Source organism: Sturnus vulgaris, chromosome 3 (assembly GCF_052056855.1).
Source record: "Sturnus vulgaris isolate bStuVul1 chromosome 3, bStuVul1.hap1, whole genome shotgun sequence".
Classification (NCBI taxonomy): Eukaryota; Metazoa; Chordata; class Aves; order Passeriformes; family Sturnidae; genus Sturnus; species Sturnus vulgaris.
Window position 1 is genome coordinate 64422150 of NC_142245.1, and position 25270 is coordinate 64447419.

General features: G+C 35.7%; 1 protein-coding gene across 1 annotated transcript in view; it reads left to right on the forward strand.

Annotated features, from left to right (window-relative positions):
• The window catches only part of TRDN (triadin), a 216100-nt gene that overhangs the window by 5389 nt on the left and 185441 nt on the right, over nucleotides 1-25270 (forward strand). Inside the window, exon 2 of the mRNA XM_088161865.1 lies at nucleotides 23717-23926. Within this exon, the coding sequence (XP_088017991.1) occupies nucleotides 23717-23926 (210 nt within the window). The remainder of the gene's footprint in view (nucleotides 1-23716; nucleotides 23927-25270) is intronic.

Here is a 25270-nt window from a genome sequence, read left to right on the forward strand (position 1 = left end):
TTCCTTTCTGATGCTGACAGTCACTGGTTTCTTCTCTGTTTAAAAAGATTGAACTAGTGTAAACTACTCATTTTACCAGCTAAACCATATTACAGTAGTAGAGGGTGAATTGCTTTAAATCCAAATGATTGAAAAGATTTTTAGATCGTCAATTTTAATCATGATTTAAATCAACAAAGAAACCTGTATTTAAAAATAGCAATTTTCAAGTTTTTTACATATTTCATCTATCATTCTTTTTCCCAAAAGAGACTAATATGGCAACTGAATATAGCCCTTCTCATTAAATTTATGCCTTTTAGAAAGAAAGATAACCTAAATATCTGTCTAATAAAAAAATCTATATTTTGGAAGTAATTTATCTGGATTCTTACTTTTTCCATGTGTTGTTTTGCTTTGGTTTGGTTTGTTTTTTTTGTTGTTGTTTTTTTTTTTTTTTTTTTTTTTTTTTTTTTTTTTTGTTTGTTTGTTTTTTTTAATGTTTTTTAATTCTGGAGAATGGTAAACGGTGCATTTCTCTTTTGCAAGATAATGGTTTCATTTTTACTTGTGGTTTCTGTCAAGCTTCATTAGGATGGGAATTGTAATTCAATTAAAATGGTACAAACCCAGCATTTAAAAATTGTTTATATGTGTACATTTACATACTGGTTAAATAGAAAAAGTCCATCATAAATATAAGTTGTTTTGATAAGTTAAATAATTTATTAAACAAATATAATGCTATTTCTAATTCAGGTCCTGGCCACTGCATCCTAAGAGTATATATTACTGATAGAGCTAAGTTTTTTTTTCATGTAATGTTATTTCAAAGGTTAGGGAAAGAAAAAATATTTCCTACTTAAAAAAAAAAAAATCCTTATTAATCCTTGATAGAAAGAAGATAATTGATTTTAAATAGTAAAATAAATTGAAATTAGGAATATATTCTTTGCATTTGCAAACTGGCTATACTATCAAAAAAGGCTGCCTTAATTTGACTGCATCTGCTCAGCCAGTGGCTTCCAACAATTCAGTGATTACCTTAACTCCTCACAACTGTAATGGCTTTATCATAGCTTTTTTTTTCTTTTAAATATATGTGATTCCTATAAATAGTAATATAAAATTGTAGTATTGTGAAAGTGTGGTCCTTACCACAGGGTTTTCTTAAATTAATTTTTGATTTTAAAGGACTTTTTTTTAAAAAATGACATTTATAGAAAATTTTAGTTTATGATTCAAAAAGCATCAACAATTATATTCCCTCCCTATATTCCCCCACTGCAGCCTCATTTTCGTGGGTCAGAAAAAGGAGGATTGTTGAGCAGTAATATCTTCAGAGAAATGTAAAAGAGGAATACAGGGTTTTACTGATTTAAAACCAGACCAAAGGTATTGTCAAAGAGGACTTGTAGAGAGAGGCAGGCTTCATATCCTTGCTGCTTTACACTGACAGATCAGACTGGTCATACAGTACATGAAGTAAATAAGCAAGATAAGTAAGATATAAAGTCCCTGCTTCTAAACAGTTAACTTAAAGCTATGCACAACCAACTGTGCTTATTATCCATATGATCCCAGTGTCATGTTCTCATCAACTTCAAACTATTTTTAAAATATTTAATATTTTTGTCATATCCCTGTACCTTTATATAGTACGTCTTCTTTTAGTGCATTTGAACAGATCATTCAGACTTTAGATTCCTGAGTGGGAGTGTGTTTAAGCTGTATGTGGTCAAAAGGGACCAGCAAGATTTAGCTTCTGTTTTTTTTCCTAATATGTGCCTACAGCACAGTTGATTTATGTAAGAAAGTCTATTTCGGGAATTGTGAAGCAAGTACATGGCTACCAAATCTTTGACTAATGGAAGAGACAGTGACACGGACAGGTAGCAGAGATACCGGATGACACTGCTGACACAGCTTGTTCTGTCCCATGTCCTGTCCTTCTCTTCATAGCCTCTGATACTTTTTTTGTTCCCCTCCTCTAAGTGCAAAGCATAGTAAGAAGAACATCATAGAGCACACTGTAAGCAGCTACATTACTCTTTAGACTCATTATATTTTGAGTAAAAGAGATGAGCTAACGAAACTCAGGTCATGCAGTGTAGGAGAGGTTAAATAGAAAAAATCCATAAGAGGAACTGATTTTTAATTTTTAAATTTTTTTATCCCAAATGGCCCACATGCTAAAACTAACCTATGTTATACTTTCACTCCAATAAATTCAGTTGCTCAAAATCATAGCCAGTGCTTTTTCCTTACAAATCAAAATAAAAAAGCTGTGGCCTTAAGTCTGGAATAAGCCTCATTTGAGTCCAGGGGCAGATTTGACCTTATTTTAGAATAAGTCTAAGAGTGCAGTATGATCTTGTATCTGATCTAGAAGTTCTGCTTGGTGCCATGCAAAGACATTTACGAGAAGAAAATATTAAATGCCAGGCACAGAAAAACTTTCTCACTGGAGAAGTCTCCTCTTTCTATCTTCAAAGATGCTTTTAAAAATCCTTTACAAATATGTAATGAGTAAAGACCTGCTACTCCCTATACATGCTTATGTTCTCACGACTTCAAAAGTATCTCTGTACCTTTGCCTGGAGTCAAATTGTCAAAGGCACAATGAATCTAAGCCTTTGTAGCCTCCTTTGGTATGTAAATGAACTCAATTTTTTCCTATATTCCATTATGTAGATTTAAGTTGTGGTTCTCTATGTATGTCAGGAAGGCTAAATCTTGTTTCAGTCATACTCAGAGGCTATTCACAATTGACACAATTATCATAAATATAGTTTTCTGGTAACTATTTTACTGTTTTTAGAGGCATAATTTAATACATCTATTCAAATGTTAAGGTCCTCATTTTGCATTGACCTTTTCATCCTATAGCAGGTAGGATCTTAATTTTGACTTCAGGTCTATCCATGCAATTCCTACTGAAACCAGCTGTATTAGTACATGAACACATCTGGTGTAGGATACACCTTAACACCCCAAAGAGGTGATAACCCATGTATATGGTACAGTTCAGGTTATATACATTGAATAGTTTGTAATGTCAACCTTTAAACTGCAACTGAAACATAATTTAGTATAAAACCAATGGCTTTTTATAAGGAAAAGTTTAAAATTCTCTTTCCTAGAAGTTTTTTTTTGCACCATTCAGGATAGGAGTAGAAAATGTGAGCATTTTACAGTGAGGCATCCAAAGTTAGACTCACCCTTTCACATAGTTACTGTTGATTTGGTTTGTTGGGGTTTTTTGGTTGTTTGTTTGTTTTGTTTTTTTTTACCAGGAGTGTTAGTATAATAGTATTATAGCAAAAAAATCTGTGGTAGTGGTTGAATGTGAATCCTGCCTGTCTGGGACAGCTAAACGATTAAATGACTGACTGCATCCTATGAGTTGGAGCAGAACCACTTCTACTTTACTCTAAATTTATCTCTCAACCTATTAAGTCAATTAAGATGGTATTTTGCAGTAGAAAGTGAATTCTGAGAATGCAAGCTTTTGCTGATTCAAAAATGGAAGGGCATAAAAACATTTTCTTTTTTTTAATCTATAAATATGTTTGATACAGTTTTTACTTTAGTAAGAGGCATGTCAACTTAAAACTAAATACAAGCATTTTTTTTTCCCAGCAAGAGAAAAAAATACCCCATTATCAGATGCCCAAGCAGAATTAATCCATATGAGATACATTTATCCTAAAATGCATCTCTTGTTCTAACATTGTGATTTTGTATTGATTACATAGAAGCCACGTGAAATGCTCTGGATAATGTAACGCTCTACTCTGGTGTTAGCAAACCAGATGAAGTGATGAATTTCCAGATCAGTAGAAATATAAGCTCTTCCAACTTACCCTCTCTCTTTCTTCCCCTTCCAGAAATAAGTGCAGTGTGTCCCTCTGCTCAGAGACACAGCTCCATACCTATTCCTTTCATTTACCATGAGGGAGATATCCATAGATTTTGTAATAAAACTTGATTGTATTTTGTGTGCAAGTTTGTACTGAACCAGAAGTGTCCAGTGATTTGTTGTTTTCTTTATACAGAGATCATGTAAGAACATTCACAAAGGAAACTTGCTAGGTCACTGTTACTCTGGAAAGAAAGGTACTTTAGAAATCATGTGGAAAATAGCTACAAATATATGAGAATGCAATTTTGGGAAATCTTGGCAAGGTTAGCTACAAATATTGATGAGGTTTCCGCATACACTTAAAACTAAAATTAAATGTGAATTAAAGTGTGTATATGCAGATATTAGTGCATTGGGAAGGGGAATCAGCAATTTTGCCAGAGTTAGTGAATTAAGATAATTTTAGGTATACCGAGAAAACAGTGATGAGATCTAGGATTTTGTCTTAAAAACTAATTAGTACAAAATTCCTTTTAAGCATGTATTTGCCATCAATCAGGATAGGCAAATGCATTTCACACTGTGAATGCTAAGGGCAGTTTCATAAAAGGGAAAGTTAGTCAGTTGTAAAACTAACTTTTACAACAATGTTGCTATCCACCCTTCAGTGTCATTCTAAGTGTAGATCAGAAACAATGCTACATCTTTGGAGACTGTCAGGACTATAAACTGGTGATGGATCTAACTTTTTTCCCTGTGGTAGTGCTTAGGTCAGGGCAACACTGGTCTAATGACTTTACTTCATGCAGATGGAAACAGTCTGTACACTAGAATCCTAAAATAATTTAAAGATTATTTGATTTCCTTAATATTTTGCCGAATAAAATCTTTTTGGTAATAATTTTAAGCTTCAATGTGCTAGTAAAGTGAATATTAAACTACACTACTGTCCAAAAGCTCTTTCCTTTGCCTCGAGAAAGGGAAGTTCTGGAGAGACCTTACCTCTCTCTTCCTGAGGGGAGGCTGTAGTGAGATGGGGGTCAGCCTCTTCTCCCAGGTAACAAGTGACAGGACAAGAGGACATAGCCTCTAGCTGCACCAGGGGAGGTTCAGGCTGGACTTCAGGAGAATTTATTCCTGGAAAGGCTTGGAATGGACTGCCCAGAGGGGTGGTGGAGTCTATCCCTGGAGGTGTTCAAGAATCACCTGGACATGACAACCAGTGCCATGGTCTGGTTGACAAGGTGATAATCTCACAGATCTTAACACTAAATGATCCTGTGATTAAATTCTGGAGAATATTTTAAGTGCTTCCTTGTGCTGTTCTGATATATAAATCATGCTTTACATTTTCCACTTGATGAGTGGATTTTTTACATGAGTAACACAAAGAAGAAGAAAAGTGATTACTGCACTCTTCATTATCCTGGAGATGGCCATGTCTGGTAGGCTTCAGGACCTTTGAGATTCCTCACTACTCCCTGCCACAGCCATTTGCAGGGATGCTTCTCCTTCCAGTGCTGGATGGCTGCAGTGGTCCCACGTCCCCAGGTGCAAGGAAGCAGGCAGCTGAGCCCCACAGGCACACACCTCTCCAACCCACCTTCATGCCTCACTTTTCCCCCCTTTTATACTCCCATTAATCATCCTGTCTATTAAATCTTAGTTCTGCTGCCTCAAATCAGTGCTACTTCAAGCAAAACAAGAAGCACACTACTTCTTAGTCCTTGTAGTTACAGAGCTTTTGAGTTTATTCTCAAATATCTGAAATAGTTTTTCAGCATAGCAGAAATTTTTCTTAGATATTGCAGACTTTATATAAAATTTCAAATAACCTCTCCATAGTTCTTTCTATGTACTGAGACACTTGGAGTTGTAAATGCAGAATATTTATTTGCAAATATCATGAAGTAATGATTGATTCCTTGATTCCTTCTGCAGACTCTGCCACTTTCCCCTCTGTTCTTTCATCAAGCTGTTTATATATTCTTGGCATTTCTCAAATATGAATAGAGTTTTAACTTCCAGATGCTCCATCTTCCCCTGAAAATGCCCAGGTAGGCAGATATGAATTACATCTTATTTTGAAAACAGATGTACACTGGTTGTGCTGGAGCAATTCCAGTGTCAGTCTTGTCCCACTGGAGGAAGCAGCTGTTCTTCAGGTGAAGCTATTTAACTCTATGAACAAAAAAAGCACCTTATAATATGCATGTGCTTTCTAGTCCAGAAATCTAATTTTTATCCAATTCCACATCTCCCTATTTTTCTATGCCTATGCAAACAAGCAGGAAAGGAAACCTTTCCTCTCTTCCTGTACGATGTCTACAAAATATTCTGCAGAAGCCTGCATTTCTGGTCTTGTGGGCACACGAGACATAAAAAATTGTTATGATTAATATGAGGTCCTCATGTTAAAGATTAGAAAGAAATGGTGGAATAATAGCTTGTAAGTCCTTGAAAAAATTATCTGGATTTTCTTCCCACCTGACTACTCATTTTCTTAGTTACCTGGTGAGCAGCTTGTAGTTTGCTATGTAGTATGGAAATCAATCTCCAGTCTGCCAAAAAACCCAACCAACCAACCAACCAACCCGAAAAACATCAATAGATTTCTTCTTTTGCACAAGAGTAGGTATCAAAAGAAAGAAAATCTATAAAGTATGCTAAAAATTAGAATGTTTACAAAAGTCTCTGAAATCCTGGTTGTATGCAGTGTTCTTTCTCTTCTCATCTTTGAATGCAAGCAATATCAAAGCCCCTTCTCTTTTAAGGTATGCTTTACTTAAACAAATATAAATTAAGCATAAGCCACATTAACACACTTTAGATCAGAATATGCTGTGTATTTTGCAGACGGAGAAATGAAGTTAAAATCTTTACACCTCATGCACTTCACTGAAAACACCTGATCTTGAAGTTTATATTGTAGAAGCATATTGTAAACTTCAGAAACTTCAGTGTATTTTTGAAAGTATATTTTAATATTATTGTTGTCTCAGTAGTTTCCTCACTAAAACAACTTTATTTTTTTCCCGTTGTCTCTAAGGAATATACAAGTGAGACCCACCTTCTCATAGATTGAACTGGTTCAAGTTAGTGGGAATGAAAACTCAGCTAATATTTTCAGCTTTCACAGAATGCATTCTCTACACCCCAATTCTTGAAGATAAAATTCGGAGTTCTCCCTGTCTTTCTCCTATTTTTATTGCACCTTTGGTGTTTACTGTAAACTGTTTTACATTTGCCAATTCATTTAATATTTCCAGTCAATGCCTTTGAAATAACCTTTGTTGCTATTACTAATAACAAAATCCTTGTTGTCTTTAAGGGTTTTTTTAGAGAATAATTTCTCTAATGTTCACTTTACCTAATTATATAAGTCTTCAAAAAGCAGATGCACTTACTTAGGCCTTTAATGAATGTTGTCTGCATGAAATTTGCTGAAACTCTGAATTTGGTTTTGGAAAAGATCCACCTGTTTTCAGCCACAGTCGGGACTATCTATGTTGGCTTTCAATCTTTCCATTTCTTTCATGCCTTTCATTATTTTAATTGAAAGAATCAAGGTTTCCTGCCACATTAAATATAGAAATATTACCTTTTATTCTCACAGTGATTGAAGAGCGTATTTTCAATCACTTTGAATAGAACTAGAAACTGTAGTGGTGTCTCATCAGTTGGAAAAAGAAGAGTACATATTCTGCGTGAAAAAGCACATATTTTGTGTCTTTTATTAACATTTAGTGCCTTTCTGATTTACTTTTGGTTGAAGAAACATAACTTTTGTTTTAGCTTTACAACTTGCTTAAATGCCAGGGCAACAAGGAGGGAAGATAAGGAAATAATAAATTATTTTATTCTTCAATGATTTTATAACCAGAATTTAATGAACAATTTTTTTTGGACATAGATATGAATAATGTGAACTTCCAAACATACAGACTATTAATTTCTTTGGATCTCTTGTACAAATATCATTTTCATGGCTTATATGCTTCTGAAGGTTTCATCAGAATTTATTCTGTATGAAGGTTACCTGTCAAAATTTCCACTATATGAATCTGCAAATGCTTCACCACTCTAACTTTTTTAAATTTATACTCCTTTCTGAAAAAAATAGTTCCTGACTAAAGGTGATGTGAATTGAAGTATGTTTGGAAATACCCTGTGCGTGACACAAATCATAACAATATTTTTCCATGAAAAATAGATCTTACACTTTTTCATGCATGCAGACTTGTTATCAACATTTTCAATACTTGGTCATGGGAATGGTGATTTTTACAAGCCCTTGATGTCTAATGGTCTTCAATGTCTATTTCTGCTGTGGTTTACTAGGGAATAGCTGCCTAGTTTCCTCTCTGAAGAATAAATACCAAAGTGACTCTCATGTTGTAGTGCTCCAAGTCTGAACATTTGGAAATGGAGTGAAGACCACCTAACCTAAGCTTTCCTATTTGGGGTCAAGGAAATGTTACAGTTCTCTGTTATAACACATATCTCATAGATGTCTCTTAAAAACTAATACTGCTCCAGCCCACATCAAAAAGATGAATAAAAATAAACTGTTGATCTGAACTGTTGGTCAGGCTTAGCTGTATGTGAGACTAATGTCTTACTGTCACAGTTTCCAATGGTATAAGAACTCTAAAGACACTTTAACTTTTCTCCACATACCTGTGAGAAATACCCTGCCTGCTCAGGTCCTGAGGAGTGCACAGGAGGTTGTGCAGTATGTAAATAAAGTTCAAGATCATCCTATACAGTTTATCTCACACTTCCTGTGTCACACTTGGCCTAAGGTCTAAATAAAATACTATCTTAAACAAAAACCCAAACAAACAAATCAACGAACAAACCAAAAATAAACAAACAAACCCACCAAAGCAAAAAGCCACAAACCAAATCAGGAAAAATAGCAAGTATAGTACAATGTCTTAAGGCCTTCCTTAATTTCATATTGTGAATGCTATTCATTATTACTCATTCAATTTTATTAGATACATCTTGTGTCTATTCTTATGTTCCATCTTAAGAGTTTAATAGCACTGTGAATGTATTGTAGTTCTGGGAGCATGGATTGTGTTAGTGAGTGAAAGATTATCAGTTACATGACCAGAAGAATATAGTAAATGTAAGATGTAAGGCTGAAATATTGACTGTAAAGTAAGTGTTCATTTTCAATAGATTTGAAAGTATGCATTTTTTATTTATTAGCACTTACATAATTACAGCTGAAGCTGCACTCTATTGGTATAATAGAAAAGGAAATTAATAAAGAAAGGTTAGATGATGAATAGGCCTTTGACTAGAATATAACAGCTAGCAAAATCTTGCAAACATGTAGGCAGGATAACTAAGTAACTCTTGAAAACTTTATTAAAAATTTAGAAAGGACCATCAACTTCTACTGCAGAGGACATCTCTAAGTCTTTTCATTATACTGGCAAAGTTATGAGTTGAAACTGCTGTATTAATACTGAAGAAATATCACACAATTGCTTGAAATTTTCCTGAAATTAGAAGGTAACAGTGGCTTAAGTATTCTTAAAATCCAACGAGAAAAGTTCACAGAACTTTATAACTTTGCTGAATGTATATAAAAAGCTTACAAAAATGGCTGAAGACAAACAACTACACCCATGGGAAGGCTGCGTTATGTTTAGTGTAGAGTAGCAGTAAGCCAGGAGATTCCCATTCCCTCTTTTCTTCAGAATGAAAAAAATACGGCCTTGCATCAGAGTATAAACTGGAGGGAATAGAAATATCAGAAGACTAGAGACAAATAAATCAAGATTTTAAGATCTATAAAAATACACAAAACACAATTCCACAATTTCATTATGACTTGAGACTATGTAAAGACTGAGTAAACAAGAGAACATTGTGTTTATATGAACATGTTTGAGCATAATTAGAAATCTTGTGAACACAGGACAGGCTGTTTGGGAAATAATACCAGCTCCCATCTCTATTTCATAGATATGAAACAAAAGGGTTTTTTTGTTGGATGGAAAATATTGGGACAAAATTAGGACAAATATGCATAAATATCCTTTTCATGATTCAACTTCAGGCACAGGTATGCAACTTTGTTCTTGTCTTCTCCAATCCCACCAACAGTCAGAGAGCAAAGCACAAAATACTGAAGGTCAAGGCAAGATGCCAGGAACATTACAAAGGTCCTGCAAGTGCCTGATGCTCTCGCAAGGCTCTCAGGCTGGGTGGAAACTTTGCAGCACCTGCTGTTACTGTGGGCTAGGAATACTGGAGCTGTATGGATCTGCTCTGCAGAGAATGTGGGGAGGTGTTACAGCTCGTGAAGCATAGCTGAATGTTTTTGTGATGACTTTGTGTGTGTTTACAGCAGATGCTAAAGATTAGTTGATTTAGAATCCATGGGAGTTAATAAGGAAGCCATCATTCCAACCAGGTCAAAATTTTCCTTGATGTAGCTCACTTTCAGTTCCAGTTAGTAATAATAACATCGAGGGTCCACCTCAAGATGGTGGCTGTTTTTTAATTTCAAACAATATATTTTTAACTGTACTGAGGCAAAGCTTTAGCATTATGAAAGCTTTCAGGGCTGATCATGCCATTAAAATAAGAGGAAAGGTTTTCTTCTCTTCTAAGATGTATCACTGAGTTTTGAGTGCTGAAGTCTTCTTACATGTTAATTAGTCTTCCGCTGCCAAATTAGACTGAACCCTATGTCTAACATTATAAAGCAGGTACAGGAACTGCGAGAGGCTATGAACTTCAGAAAAATTCACATTCCAAAAATATAAGTAAATGGATTCCCCATCCATACACAGGGCAGAGAGTTGCCCAGGAAGAGGAATCGGACATTTCAACACTTTTGTTTCACCAATGCTGACGAGAAAAGTGCAATGAGAGTCAGTTAAAATTAATGATAAATTTGCAACATTCTATGCTGTTGAAGGGTCTGGAGCACAGACCTTATGAGGAGCATCTGAGGCAACAGGGGGTTATTTAGCTTGGAGTAAAGCAGGCTCGGGTGAGATCTTATTGCTCTCTACAACCACCTGAAAGGATGCTGTAGCCAGGTGGGGTTTCGTCTCTTCTCCCAGGTAACTAGCAATGGGATGAGATGAAATGGCCTTAAGCTAGATGATGTTTAGGTCAGGTATTAGGAAAAAATTTCTTCATGGAAAGAGGGTTTAAGTACTGGAACAGGCTGCTCAGAGGAATGGAGGAGGTCTTTAAAAGATGTGGCACTGGGGAACATAGTCTAGTGATGGCCCTGGCAGTGCTTGGAGTTAACAGCTGGGTTCTGGATAATCTTAAAAGTCTTTTCCAACCTAAAGGATTGTCTGATTCTATGCTCTGCCTAAGAGTGTGTATTTTGAATTTATCTTCTGGAATCTGGAACCTTATAGTAAGATAATTTTATAAGTCTGTCTCTCAGTAGACAATAATTTTTACTTCACATATATAACAAACACATAAGCTTATAATTAATGTATTCTTCCTGGTTTGGGTTATGTGTTTAGAAGCTTAATGTAAGTAGGGTAAAGAAATATTATAGTCTATATAGATAGATTTTCAAAATAAAACTATTTTAAAACAGTGTGAAAATTAACAATTATATGTTCTCTTAACTTAGGAATGGGTACAAAACAGATGCATTAATAGGCTCATTTGTTGTGAATTTACTTGTGGCTAAAACTCAGATATTGCTAACAATTTCTAAAACCTAGTCATGACCTCGTTCTGCAGGCAGGTGTTGATTGAGTTGGGCTGGCAGGAGGAAGGATGCAGAGAATGGATACAGTTAATGAAGGAATTTTTTTTTCCTCAGGTAGCCTTCAAAGAATCCTAAATCTTCTTGGTTTTTTTCAGTGTGTTCATGAGGTTCCACAAAAACATCTGCATAGGGAGAAAAAGAGAAAAGTACCCAGGGCTCTGTATCTGTAGTGGATATTACGTAGTGATTTTTTTCACCCAAGTTAAATTGAAAAGTTTTTCACACATTCTAAAACTTGGTCAGAGTATAATCCTGAATAAAATTGATTAAGATATGGCTAAATTATGGTAGCTGGTTAGCAATGGGTCTCAACAGTCCCAAAAATATCCCATTTCCCCAGATGACTTAATATTTATTTGAAATAAAGTTTTCTTCTTAGATGTGATCATCTGGCATAAGATTCCAATAAATAAATATTTGTAAAACAGTGTAAGGATTTCTGAGCTCTTGAGAATTTCAGAATATATGTTAAATGACAGGTGTGTTGTGAATATGAACCCTCAACAAAGATCAACTGTTCTCACTGTGACAGCATATCCTACATGTCTCAGCTGCCCTTAGTGATCATGCCTTTTTCCAAGTGAAGATTAGAGATGAACGATATTATTAATTTAGTTTTTCAAGGTTAAACTTGCACTTCAACTTACAATTTTAGGAATTGTTATTGCAAAAAGAAAATGATGAAACACACCATTAATTTTTACCTAAACACTGAATTCTATTCATCTGTGTCAGTTTAAGATTGAAAGGATGTTTTCCAAGGGATTCTTTCAGACCACGAACTGAAGAAAAGACCAAACCCAAAGCCTGCAGATGAGCCGTTTCTATGATTGCCACTGCTTCCTAGAATTTTTTTCGTATGGGAACACACTGAATACAAAGTATATATCAGAAATAATTTTGGCTTTATATTTTGATAGGAAAATCACTTTTAAAGCAAGTTTCAGAAAACCTAATTTCCCTAGTATTTTAGGTGTCTATGTAGTGGGCTGGTCTTTAGCTATTCTGTAAGCATACAGAAAGAGTACTCCCATATTTATTCGAAAATAATTCCCTGATAGAAGATAAACCTTGGTTCATCTGTTTACTATAGCTAACTACTGTCTCTTGGGAAATTGGTTATACTCTTTTGTAAGCCACGTAAGTTTTCTTCAGCAGCTCGCTTTCAGTTTTCTGTCTCACAGACAGGATGACCTATAATATAGTTGCAAATTGCCATTTACAGGTCAGATGTAACAGTGACATAGATGGTTAACTTGCCAAAAGCACTTATCTTAGTTTTCCCCTTCTGTCAGATGAGAATTTTTTGCTCCAATTTTTAACAAAGTGTTCTCTTTCTCCCTCTCTTTCTATATACAGATATATATATATATGTATTGCATAACCTAGAATTGCAATTTCTGTTGTTTGCCGAAAATACCTTTATCTTCTGTCTCTGGTAAATGACCTGCAACCAAGTTTCTTCAATATGACTTATGAGTATATATATTCAAGTTATGCATGTGGTGAACTCCAAGTTTAAGTGCTGTAGTGACTGGGTAGCTCCATATGGAAGACTTGTCAGACTTGCACCATAACTTGCAGAGAGTACAGCAAATTATTGTTCGAACTACTTTTGTCTTCAGAGTCTGTAAATGCCAGTCCATTAAGACATATAAAATTGGTCCAACCTTCACGGTCATGTTAACTTGGAATAAAAGAAATCAAGCAAATAATCTTATTAACCATTCATCAATACACTTATTTGAGAGAAAATAGTAGTTCCGTCAGAGGAAGCACAGATCTGGAATTGTCTTTACAGAGTTTTTTATACTGGTAGACTTGTCCAGAGTGAAGACAGGCATGTGGGAACCTACTAAAGACAGGTGTGTGGAACCTGGTATTTATTCTAGTTTCTTTCATTATTTATCAGGGCTATCATAATTTTACAGATGAGAACAGATTAATTGTTTTTTCAACAATAAAAAATAAGTTGTTTTTTCTTTTCTAATCCTTTCTGAATATTTCAAGGATGTGTAGAGTTGAGTTTCTGAAATCTAATAACAAGGGGACTGCACACAGTGCTCTTGCTTCAGAAGGTCTCCTGCTGTTTAGAGATAAATGGCAATCATTTTTCTCCAACTTTCATTTTGACATTTTAAAAGATAAGATGTACCTCTCAGCTTATATCAACTGAGAAGTGTGTCTAAATATCCCTTTGGCATCTCTTTCTGAAATGTCAGATTGCTAAGATGAATAGGAAGGTAAAACTTTTTACTGTTTCAGAGCACCAATTTATTTCCAAAGAAAGGAAGGTATTACTACTGATCAATAAAAAATCAGATGTGGAACCAAACAAATAATGGATTTTTCAGGTTGCTGGTAGTTTAGGATTGAGGGTTCAGAATTCAGTTGCATTCTTATCTCATCTGCATACTGAGAAGCTGGAAATGAAAAATTTGTTTTTTTTAAAAAAAATCGCATTTCAAAGACAATGTAAGAAACATATCAAACTGAAGAGATACTTAAAAGAGAAAAATGTAAATTTCTAACTTTCAGACCATGAAAAGGTGAAATCTGGTGCCTTTTGGAAAGCAAGCAGCTCAGTGTCCCTTTTTCATATCTTGGTATCTAGTTTAAACTGTAGTAAAAGGCATTTCTCTTGTTCTTCTCAACTACACATCTTCCAGCTCTGATTTTATAAAATAATTGATCCTATTTTTATTATTATTACTCACTCCTGTGGTCTGCTAAATTCTCAAGAATTTATTGCAAAAAAATTCTATAGTTGTAATTAAAATCTGTAAAATTTCCAATAAAACAATCTTTTTAACCTGGTCCTTAGGTCTTCCTTTACTATTATTTCTAAAATAATTTCAGGTATGAATTATTGCAGATAAGTTCACAATACAATCAGTAATATAAGACTAAGAGCACAGAAGATCTTTTTAACTGCTGCTAATGCCTTCTTTGTCTGAGGTACTTGAATAATCAGGATAATGTAAAAGCTTGCTGAAATGCATATGCACACAGGAAACCATCCCACAGAGCAGAAGGCTAAAGTTTATGTCCGCCTATGTTCTTTATAAGCGAGTTTGGAGCAAAGACATTTTTATACTTCCTTGCTAAGTTATGAGACAAGATTTCTTCTGCTTAATTTGAGGTTCAACCAATGCTCTACTAGATTATGAAATTCAAACATATAAGGAAAGATGAATATTCAGCTCCAAATCTCTGAAGTTCAACTTTTAATGTGATTTAGGGTCCATCTTGTATAAACTTTCAATGGGATGTAGGCACCTAAATCCTTCAGATATCTGCTGACCTAACCAGGCCCTCTGAAGCCAAAGGTTAGAAGTATATTAGCTGAGAGGGAATTAACTTATTTTACTGATGATTGTATTTTAAAGCACAGTTTAATTTAGGTCTGGCTGAAACTGTTTTTCACTTCCCCTCCTTGAAGTTCTCAGATTGCTTCAAGACATCTGCACAAATAGGTAGATTCTTCATATGTAATTTATCTAATTCTACATTTCATACCTTGGCCTATTCCAGAACAAGCAACTACTAGTATTAATATTTCTTCAACAGGACCCAGTGAAGCATTCCTGAAAAAGCAATTTTCTTTTCTGCAAGGGAAATCTGATTGGAGCAAAGAGACCTTTTTGCAATTTTGTATACTTATTCCTTTCCAAAATCTTCTGATGATCTTTTTTATCAGTTACACTGGTTGCTAGAGCAAATTGATCTTCCCAGCTGTTCTTCCCAGACTTTCTTCCTTACTACCCCATTGCATTCTCTGGGGTTTTCTTGAGAAACCATCCTCTATTGCTACTTGAATTTCTCTCCTTGATCAGTAGGGAGGTGAAGTCCAGATTGCCTTCAGGGAATTCTGACTCCTTTCGTACAGTAAAGGTCCAAATCCATCATTTGAATCTGCATGACAAGGAGTTAACCACATATGTCAACTTCTTACATGAGGTACAACCAATCTTTTATATACACAAAAGTATTTTTAAGATAATCTTTGTAGCTGTCCTCAGGGGCGAAAAAAAATCAGATACATGCGTTGAAATAATTTTAGCAGATGAAAAATGAAGGTTTGAAAGTATTTTGCCTTTTTCAGCAGCCACTGGCTGAGGAAAAAGTTTTAAATTCAGGCACTAAATGCTTAGACTCTGTGCTGCCAATATACTTCCTCATCATCCAGAGATATGAAATAAAGAAATTATATCTTCATATTCAAATGTCCTTTTTCCTTACATGTAGTTGTCCAGTCCCTACTGCAACTTGGTTTTACATCACTGGAAAGTAATTTTCTGATCATACAGCTATGGAGGTTTCCTAGTTAGTGCTAGTTATTTTCTTCTGAGATCCTTTACTTTTTTTCCACATAGTCCATGGTGGTGTCCTGTATCTGTACTGTGTTTTCATGGAAAGACTTTGGCAGTGGGGAGGTTACAGAGATTGTTCCTGGATGAAGGTGCCAGAAGCTTTCCCCATGTTTGACAGACCCAATATCTTATGACCCCAAGATGGACCCGCCGTTATGATGAGAGAGTCTCTGAGATAAAAGAAGGGGAGAAAAAAACCAAAAAACTTCAACCAGAGAGAGGAGAGAGAATAAGTGAGAGGAACAGCTCTGCAGACCCCAAGATGAATGGAGAGGGTGCCCCAAGCACCTGCAGCCCAAGGTGCAGCCCATGGTGAGGCAGGCTGCCTCCCTGCATTCCTGCAGGGGAGCAGATACTCACCTGCAGCCCCTGGAGGGCTCCACACCAGAGCAGGTGTGTGCCCACAGGAGGCTGTGAGCCCATGGGAAGCCCATGCTGCCCAGGCTCCTGGCAGAAATGCAACCCTCTGGGGAATCAGTGTTGGAGCAGCCTTTTCCTAAAGGACTGCACCCCAGAGAAGGGACCCACTCTGGAGCATTTTGTAAAGAACTATGGCCCACAGGAAGGCCTCAGGTTGGAGAAATTAATGGAGGATTGTCTCCATGAAGAGAGACTCCATGCTGGAGAAGGGGATGAGTGTGAGTCTTCCCACTGAGGAAAAAGTGTGGCAGGTGCAACATGCAATGAACTGACTGACCACAACCCCCATTCCCTCTCCTCCTGCACCTCTGCAGGGACAAGGTAGGAAAAATATGAAGTGAAATTAAGAGAGTGGTTGAACGATTTAGATTATATTCCGAATTACCTATTCTGATTAATTAAACTAATTTCCCTAAGTCCAGTCTGCTTTGCCCATAGTGATAACAGGAGCCTGATTTCTTCCTGTTCCTGTCTCAACCCATGAGCCTTTCCTTACATTTTCTATCCCTTTGTCCAATGAAGGAGAGAAATATTATGGCTTTGGTGAGCACTTGGCATCCACTAGGGTCAACTCACCACAGTACCCTAAGAAACTGAAAATATTACAATCCCAAAATATATGCCACATGTTAGTATACAGCATTAATAGTTTCTAGTTTTCACCCCATAGCAGTGCTATTAGTATTACTGATACTGTATGAAGTACACAGTTTCTTTGGACTTGATAATGAAATGACTTGATAGAATGTATCTTTTCTTCTAAAAGCTGCTTATTGAAATCGACGAAATGAAAAGATTGGTGTACATAATTTCTTGGACAATGAATAGAAAGATTAATACTATCTCCTTTTTTAAATTATCAGATGTTCTGTATTGATCAAAAATAAAACCAATACAGATATAATAACAGAAAAGGAAATTAAAAACGTACACAGCACCAACCACCAGTATAATTATAAGTGCCTCTTCTGAATCCAATCATTCAGCTAATTTTCATACACCATCTTCTCCATATTCCATAATCTCTATTCTATTTCTTTTGTCATGTAGAATTGGTTGCTGCATAATCTTCAGCCCTGTTTTCCACATTTCATAAAGATTATTACATTTTTATAACTATCAGTCACTGATAAATCTGCATATGTTCTCTCATATACAGTCCCAGACACAGCTTTCTAAGACTCTATTCTGCAGAAAGACTACCTTAAAGTCTGAGAAGTTGTAAATATACACATTATATGTGTTGAGAGGTTTTTCTCTTTGCACTTTAATTATGTAAACAGCATAGCAACACTTCAGTACATTGTGCGATGAATTTAAAAGTGTGTAAATTCTGGTATCAGTTGTGAAACGCCATTTCTTTATTTTTCCATTTAGGTATTCCAGTGGCATTCATTCATTCATTTGTACAGGGATATAATTCTATACAAAAGACAAGAAATTGCTGAATGTCAGTCATCTCAAGAAACGACTTTTGCTTCATCTTTAAATAAACTAGCTTTTCTTAAAATTTTCACATTTCTGCTCAAAAGCTTGTAGAAGCTTGTCCATACTCAGAAGACCTACACTAGTTGCCTATCACCCATTTTTGGGCTGCACTGTGGATCCTTGTCCTACTCACAATCTGTTGCAGATAACTGAGAGAAAGGAGCTTTCAAAGAGAAGCTGAACTTGCCTATTTCAGTTGTCTTTCGCTGTTTCTATCTCCTTCTCTGTGTTAGAAAAAGTCTTGCCTGTATATTTCCACGTATGTCCAATAGAAATCATAATCCATGTTAATGCATCTAGCTGAGTTTCTAACCTACTGAAGTTTGCCAGGGCTACAGATCTTCCACAGAAAGTGGTTTTAAATCCATTGTAACTGCATCCTTTAGCAGTATTTGGAGGAGATCAAAAGGTTTTGAGCAGCTGCAGTGCTCTTGTTCTTTCTCCTCTGAAATATTTTGCACTCTGTTGGTTGCTGTCCAGTATGTGCGTTTTTGGCCCCTGGTGCTGGCTAGATAAGATGATAGAGGCTCTCTGTTCAGAGCATACACTGGGTCCTAAGGGTCTCTCCTTTCTCTCCTCAGCATTTTGCTTTCAAATAAATATATAAACAAGAAAAAAAGCATGAAAAAGTCTTTAGGTTGCTTTAGGAAAAAATATTACAAGTATTTGATTGTAAAGTACTAGTCATTGACCAGGGAATTAATTCTGTCTTTTCCTTTCTGTTCATATAAACCAAGGAAGAAGAAACCCTAGCAGAGAGATTGAAATAGGAGGATGTCACAGTCAGGCACAAGTATCACCTGAACAGCAGGTGTAGATGTAATCTTTTCTTGTGGTAGATAGAAATAATTTTCCCCGCATGGAGAAAGAGTGATTATTGTGATGCTTGCAGGTCTGTGGACTCACTCAGGGTGATGTGTTGAGCTTGAAAAAAATGCAGCAGATTATCTAATATCCATTGCCCAGTTCTTCACTGAAGGGCTCTAATCCCTTGTCCTCTTCTCCCTGCGGTCCCCTGCTCACTGTGGGCTGAGACTCCTGCCCCCTGATCGCAGCAGTGGTGGATTGATAAGGTCACCAGGTTAAAGCCTAAGGCTTGAGCTGGTGCTTAACATACAGCATCGATTTATACAGCCATTTTTTCTCTTTCTTGCTTCCTTAATTAGTATTTAAATATTCTGAGTGAAGTGGAATAGGTCAAACAGGAGCCATTAATGACCTGAATCCAGAATACTCTATAGCCTATTTACTGGAGTGTTCATCTGGGGAGTACAACAGACAAGTCAAAATCTACCAGCTCTCTCATTTAGAGCAGACTGCACTGAGATTTCTCACATCCCAACTGCATTGCCCTAGCAACAATATTATTATTTAAAACTGAACAACCTCTTTTTTTTTAGTATTGTGACTAACCTTCTGCTTTTAATATGCCTGGTCTTAAAAAGGCATTGCATGTTAAATATTTTACTTAGGTTTTTTGTCCTATTGGCAGAATAAGATTGCTACACATAAAATAGTTATGAAATGACAAAAAACCAGAAAATTACTCTTTTACACCTGAATGAGTCTGAGTGGAATAGGTTTATTTATTAGTTTTGGAGGCTTAGTTTTGTTTTGTTTCATTTTTCTTCTAGAGTAGTAGGAGGTGTAGCAGTTGAACTGTAAAATAAAGCACCCATCCTCAACCATGGACTCCTATGTTTATTAAGTTTTAAGGAGAAAATGCCTCAGCCCACAAATACAAAGGATATTTTACCTAAGATTCCAGGACTACAAGCTCACTCTGGACTCTGAAAGTCACACAGTGTTCTCAAAGTTGTCGCCAATTGTCAAGGTTTATTTATACTTACGAGACCTTATGGGTCTTCAGATTGTATTCTACGTGACAACTCTGAAACCAGAGGAATAGTAAGAATCTTAGAGTTTTAGCTGTTTGGAATTTAGCAAATCAATCTGTTGATGTAAAGGTGACATTCGTGACCTGATGGGGTAGTCCTGTGTGAACGAGAAATTGTGATGTGCAGTCAGAGGTATATATCCCTGGAGTAATCTTTTTATAGAAATGTATATATAACTTTTTAAAGTTCCTATCCTCATTGAAAATCAATAGCAATCACAAGCCAAAGTGCCAAGAGGCTCTAGCAGACATGTGGCAGTGGATTAAAATTGGATGGCTGAAATTGTAGCAGCCTTCAGCTGCACCCTCCACTCCTGTGATGGATGTTGCCTCTCCCAAAGCAGAGACAACTGATCTGCTCATGAATCTCCTGATCCACTGCAGTGCTCACTGAAAGTAAACTGACCTGGATTCAGGCTGGCTGTAATACAGACACAGAAATTTGTATTGAAAGAGAAAATGTTTATTATATGGATGGCAAGGTAACCTATAAAAGTTCAGCAATCTGATTTTAACCTGCTGCTGAACGACTTCTGCTAACTGTAAATGTAGAACTCAGTAGAGTCCATCAGGTGATTTCAAAACAACAAAAGTGCCTATCTTTGTCCCCCACTGGGCACCTGAAGCCCCACTGACCTCTTGGGCATGAGTTCTGCCTAACTTTGGCACTGAGAAAAAGGAGAATCACTGCTGGCTGAACTGATGGAAACACTGTATATATGTGCCCTTTTTCTCTCTTATCTAGCTCTGTAAATATCATCACTGAAGGTTTGCAGAGAAAGCTAGCACTGGTAGGAGGTGGACAAAAATGAACAGAGCACCTAGACACCCAAAAGCAAGAAACAATCAGAGAAAAGCTTGAGGATAACACCTTGGGTACTACAATAACAGAATGCTTGTAGAGAGACAGAGATCATCTCAGTGTTATTGCCTCTTCATTTCAGAGTCATGAAATTATGATGGTATCAATGTACAAGCCACCCTACATGAGATTACATAGCAGCAAACAATGTCTTTCTCAGGAGTCATCAGATAAAATCCTCCAGGCAATTTTGTTTATATAGGTACCTAGGGACATAAAAATCTAATTTCTATTTGTTTTAGGACATCCTCTCTGGGTTTTTTTTAAGCAGTTTCAAAGTTACTTCCTGTAGATTTTGCTTGCCAGTCCTGTGAGGATGTCTTTGATAATGTAAAGCATTTAAAACATTGGAGATCTTTCTTAGGCCCCTGAATCACACTGAAAGCACCTGTATCAGGAACTTTCAGCAGTATAACAGTATTTTCCTAGCTTGACTTCCAGTCAAATTTGAATCAATAGCTATTTACTTACACTTTAATGAATGCAACGACAGCAATTTTATTAACATCCTGAGTTTTTAAGGGGAAATCTGACTTGACTACATCAACAGCCAGAAGCTTGCCACACATAACCTCCTAGCATACTTGAGCTCTGTCTCTGCAGCATTGCTCTGATTGATAAATCATCAGTTACTATTTTCTTCACCAAAGAAGATACATAGTGGTCTGAGTTTGAAAAGTTAGGTATACTAAATAGTAGAGAACTATTTTTACATAGCAGCAGACCTAGAGGAATGATCCTTTGACTAGTATCTGTATACACACGTGCAATTTTAATTGTTCATATTATAACTGCAAATATCTGCCACTAGGATGTCCTTGAAGATATGCTGTGATACTAATCAGATTTGTCAAGATGAGACAGTACCTTTCTATTCTTTCTTACACATCATAAACTATGACTGATATCCCCAAGGGGGAAAAAATGCATAATGTGTCATTTATGACCTGTTACATGCACAAATTACTTGCATCTTGTATGCAGTAGGATAACAAAACGCTATTGATTTTGAATTTGCTTAGGAAGCTGATCTTTATTGCTAGTTGTCACTTGGCAGATTTTTCCTCCTGCTTTGAATTGTTTGATCTAAAATTTTTGTTTGGAGAAATGGAAGCAGTGATGGTTTTATAATATTTTTTTTAATGGTATACAATCTATCCTAGGAGACAGACATTATTCATAAGCAGAATAAATATTATATAAATAAGAATAAATTTCAAATAAGTAACAAAAAACATGTAATATGCCAATCTTGCTCTGCTTTTACAACTCTGCTGTGTAGCAGAGCAGGTTTTCAGGGCTTGAAGCAAGGTACTGATCAGCACCAAGATGTTTATGCAGAAGCAAAATTAAAAGGCAGAGCTAAGGGAACTACTCATTAATACAATTATTAATAAATTAATATAATGCAAAATAAAATAAAATAAAAAAAGAATTCTAGAACAGATTAGGGTATGACTTTGAAAATTCAACAGGTATGACAGGCTAAGAATTAGGGAACTTCTTCCACCAAAATTGTCCTTCCCAATTTTATATGTTTTTGTCAGATACATAAAGGGACATTTCAGTATCACTTTAGGATATTGTTTTGACATTCTACAGAAGGGAACAAAACCAGTAATTGTTAGCATAAGAATTGCAAGATTTGCTTGGGTACAATGGGAAGAAAAATATATGCATGCATAATATTAATGATTTAATCCTTTCTTCATTTATTTCTTTAAGAATATAAATGTTGTGATTTTCAAAGAGAGTCTAAATACAGGTTGTGATGACAAATGTTGGAAAGTCTTCAACAGCTTGTACCTTAGCTCCAGCAAAAGTTTCTCAGTGACTATTGTCATTTTCTATGTCAAAAGTGAAATTAATTCTGCTTACCTTCATGTAGAGCAACTCTGCTACACAGAAAATATCAGTTCTATAAGCTGTATAAGCTGTGACAGAAGACAAACAGGTCTCACAAACCAGGTGTCACCTGATTCCTTGAAATTTTAGATGTCTGTGTGGGCAAGAGTCCCTTAAATCACTGAAATTAATTTATGCAAGTTGGTGTGAACAACCAGACCAAGAAAATATATCTTTGAAGATTTTAACTGTAGCATACAAGAAGATATTGCAAACTAAGTGGAGATACCATGGTCTTCTACAAGTTTGAACTGTGACGTTTGAACCGTGATCTTTTACTATTGTTATTGTATATAATGGGGAAAAAAATACCTCCCTAGATTGTTTACGTTATCAAGATGTATTTTAAGAAGCAGATTAAGATGAGAATTTTCAAGTATGATTAGGTTTCTGTTAGCATAATTTTGGTTTGTGTCCAGAATTAGCATTTTTAATACCTCAGGAAAAAGTAGGTTAAGTCACTACTGTTAATGTCCATTACATAGTTCATGTGTGTCAGCTGGTCACTTAGCCAAGTAGCATTCAACTTCCTGCCAGCTTTTTATTACCAAACCCGTGTTTTCTGGAATCAAGTCTACTCTGGCATTGTAACTCTTGTTTCTTAGGAGATTATTTCATTAAGTGAAAAATTCCACAAACAAAGGAATTTAAAAGTCAGCAAGAATCTTATTCTCTACTTTTAAGGATCCTGGACATAGAAATCATTAGTGTTTCTGTTAGATTAAATGAAGTATATGTATTTCTATTGCTACTGATACATGTCCTTCACAGCAGAATTCCAGCCAAACCTCACGCAGTATAGATGCATTAGGTCCATTAAAGTCAAAGGAAGTTCACTTAATCACATCACCTGAGAATCTGGTCTACAGCCCGTAACAAGACAATCCTTTGGAGGGTAATAATATTTTATGCTTTCATCAATCACTCTCCTAGGCCTGCAGCTATTTGTGGCAGACTAAAAAATGTTATATTATAATAAAAAGGCTGGTTGTGACTATTTCTTCCAGAAAGTGCAAGGACCTTTTTTTAATAATACAACATTTATATTTATATTAAACATTCTGAGGACAAAACAATTTCAAAACAGCATTCATATTCTTGGCTTTAAGGCTCCAAGTTGTTACACTGTTTTCCTCTGTTTGGTCTGTTTGCATAGGACACATGTCTACAACCACGACGATAATCGATGGTAAGAACGGATCCGTTCCCTCGTCATCCATGAAAGTGGGCAAGAAATCAGTGACAGAAGACCTCGTGACAACGTTCAGCTCACCAGCAGCATGGCTTCTTGTTGTTGCTTTGATTGTTACCTGGTCAGCAGTAGCTATTGTAATGTTTGACTTGGTGGATTACAAAACCTTAGCAGGTAAAACTCAGTATATTCTGTTTGACACCTTGTATATTCAAATTTAAAAATTTATTAAGCAGCCTCTATTACGTAAATATGCCTGTGTCTCACCTCCTTGGGGACAGCACAGTGTCTCTGCTGAGTTTATCAAAAGAGAAGATATTGTGAGAAATGTCAGAACACATTAGTTTACATCTCATACACCTTTATAATTTAAGTCTCTCCATTTTGTAGCCCATTCTTATCCTGGAAAATGAATACATTGAGAGTAATGTAAAAAGTATATGAGCATGTGTCCTGGTTTAGGACACCCCAAGACAGCATGTAAGGTCAGATTCCTGTTTCCAATTTCTATATAATTTTTTTTTCTAGAAACAGGAAATTAGTATTAATTCATATTTTCAGAAATAGAAAGTCTTTAATAGTTGCTTTGTGTATTCTGATATCTTCTTACACAGTTCAATGATCAGAAAAATGTAGAAGAACATTCTAACCCTAAAAATTATCTTGAAGAACCATAAGTACAGAGCACCAGATTCTTAATATTAGCTAAGGCACACCCTTGTCTTCAATAAGGCAATAACTCTACCCTAGTTTTAAGATTTGGCTAGATAAATGAACAAAATCAAGCTTTAGGGTACGTATTGATTATTGTGGACAAAGATGAAAATGAAGTGGGTGGTATAAGGACTCCGATTCTAACTGAGGAATAGAAAAAAAGAGCAGCAAATAGAAAGAAATAGAATATTTGTGCCTTTTATCTGACAATGATATATAATGAAAAATAAATTAACTACCTATGTTTGTAGTGTTCAGCAAGCCTTCAGTAGTAAAACCTTTTTGAGGCTAACAGCCATTAACAATTGGGAAACATGTATGTGAACCAGAAAACAAATGATTAGGGTCCTTGTCTTCCCTAAATGAGAACTCCAGCTCTAAAGTTAATGCATCTGTCACAATAATTAACTAGGAATTGAAATTTGGACTTCAGCCTTTTAATTCAAAAGAAATTGAGTTGATGTTTTGGAATAAATTTCCTGGACTTTATTAGTTTACTGATAAAATCATAGATTTTTTTTGTCCTGCTATATATCAATATTGACTTCAAGATTTACTCAGAAAGCTTTTGAAACACATATAGATCTTGAAAGAGACCAACAAATCCTGGATCAATAGATGTCAGAGAGCTTGAAATGTGGAGAAAATGTACCACAAAACTTTCTTGGATTTTTTTCTCATCTGTCTTTGTTTTCAGAAGGACATCTCTGGAGTACCAGGAAAGCATAAAGTGATTTTTGAGAGATCCTTCCAAAATAAGCATCAGATTTTAGTTTGAACACCAAACACTTGATGCTACAACAG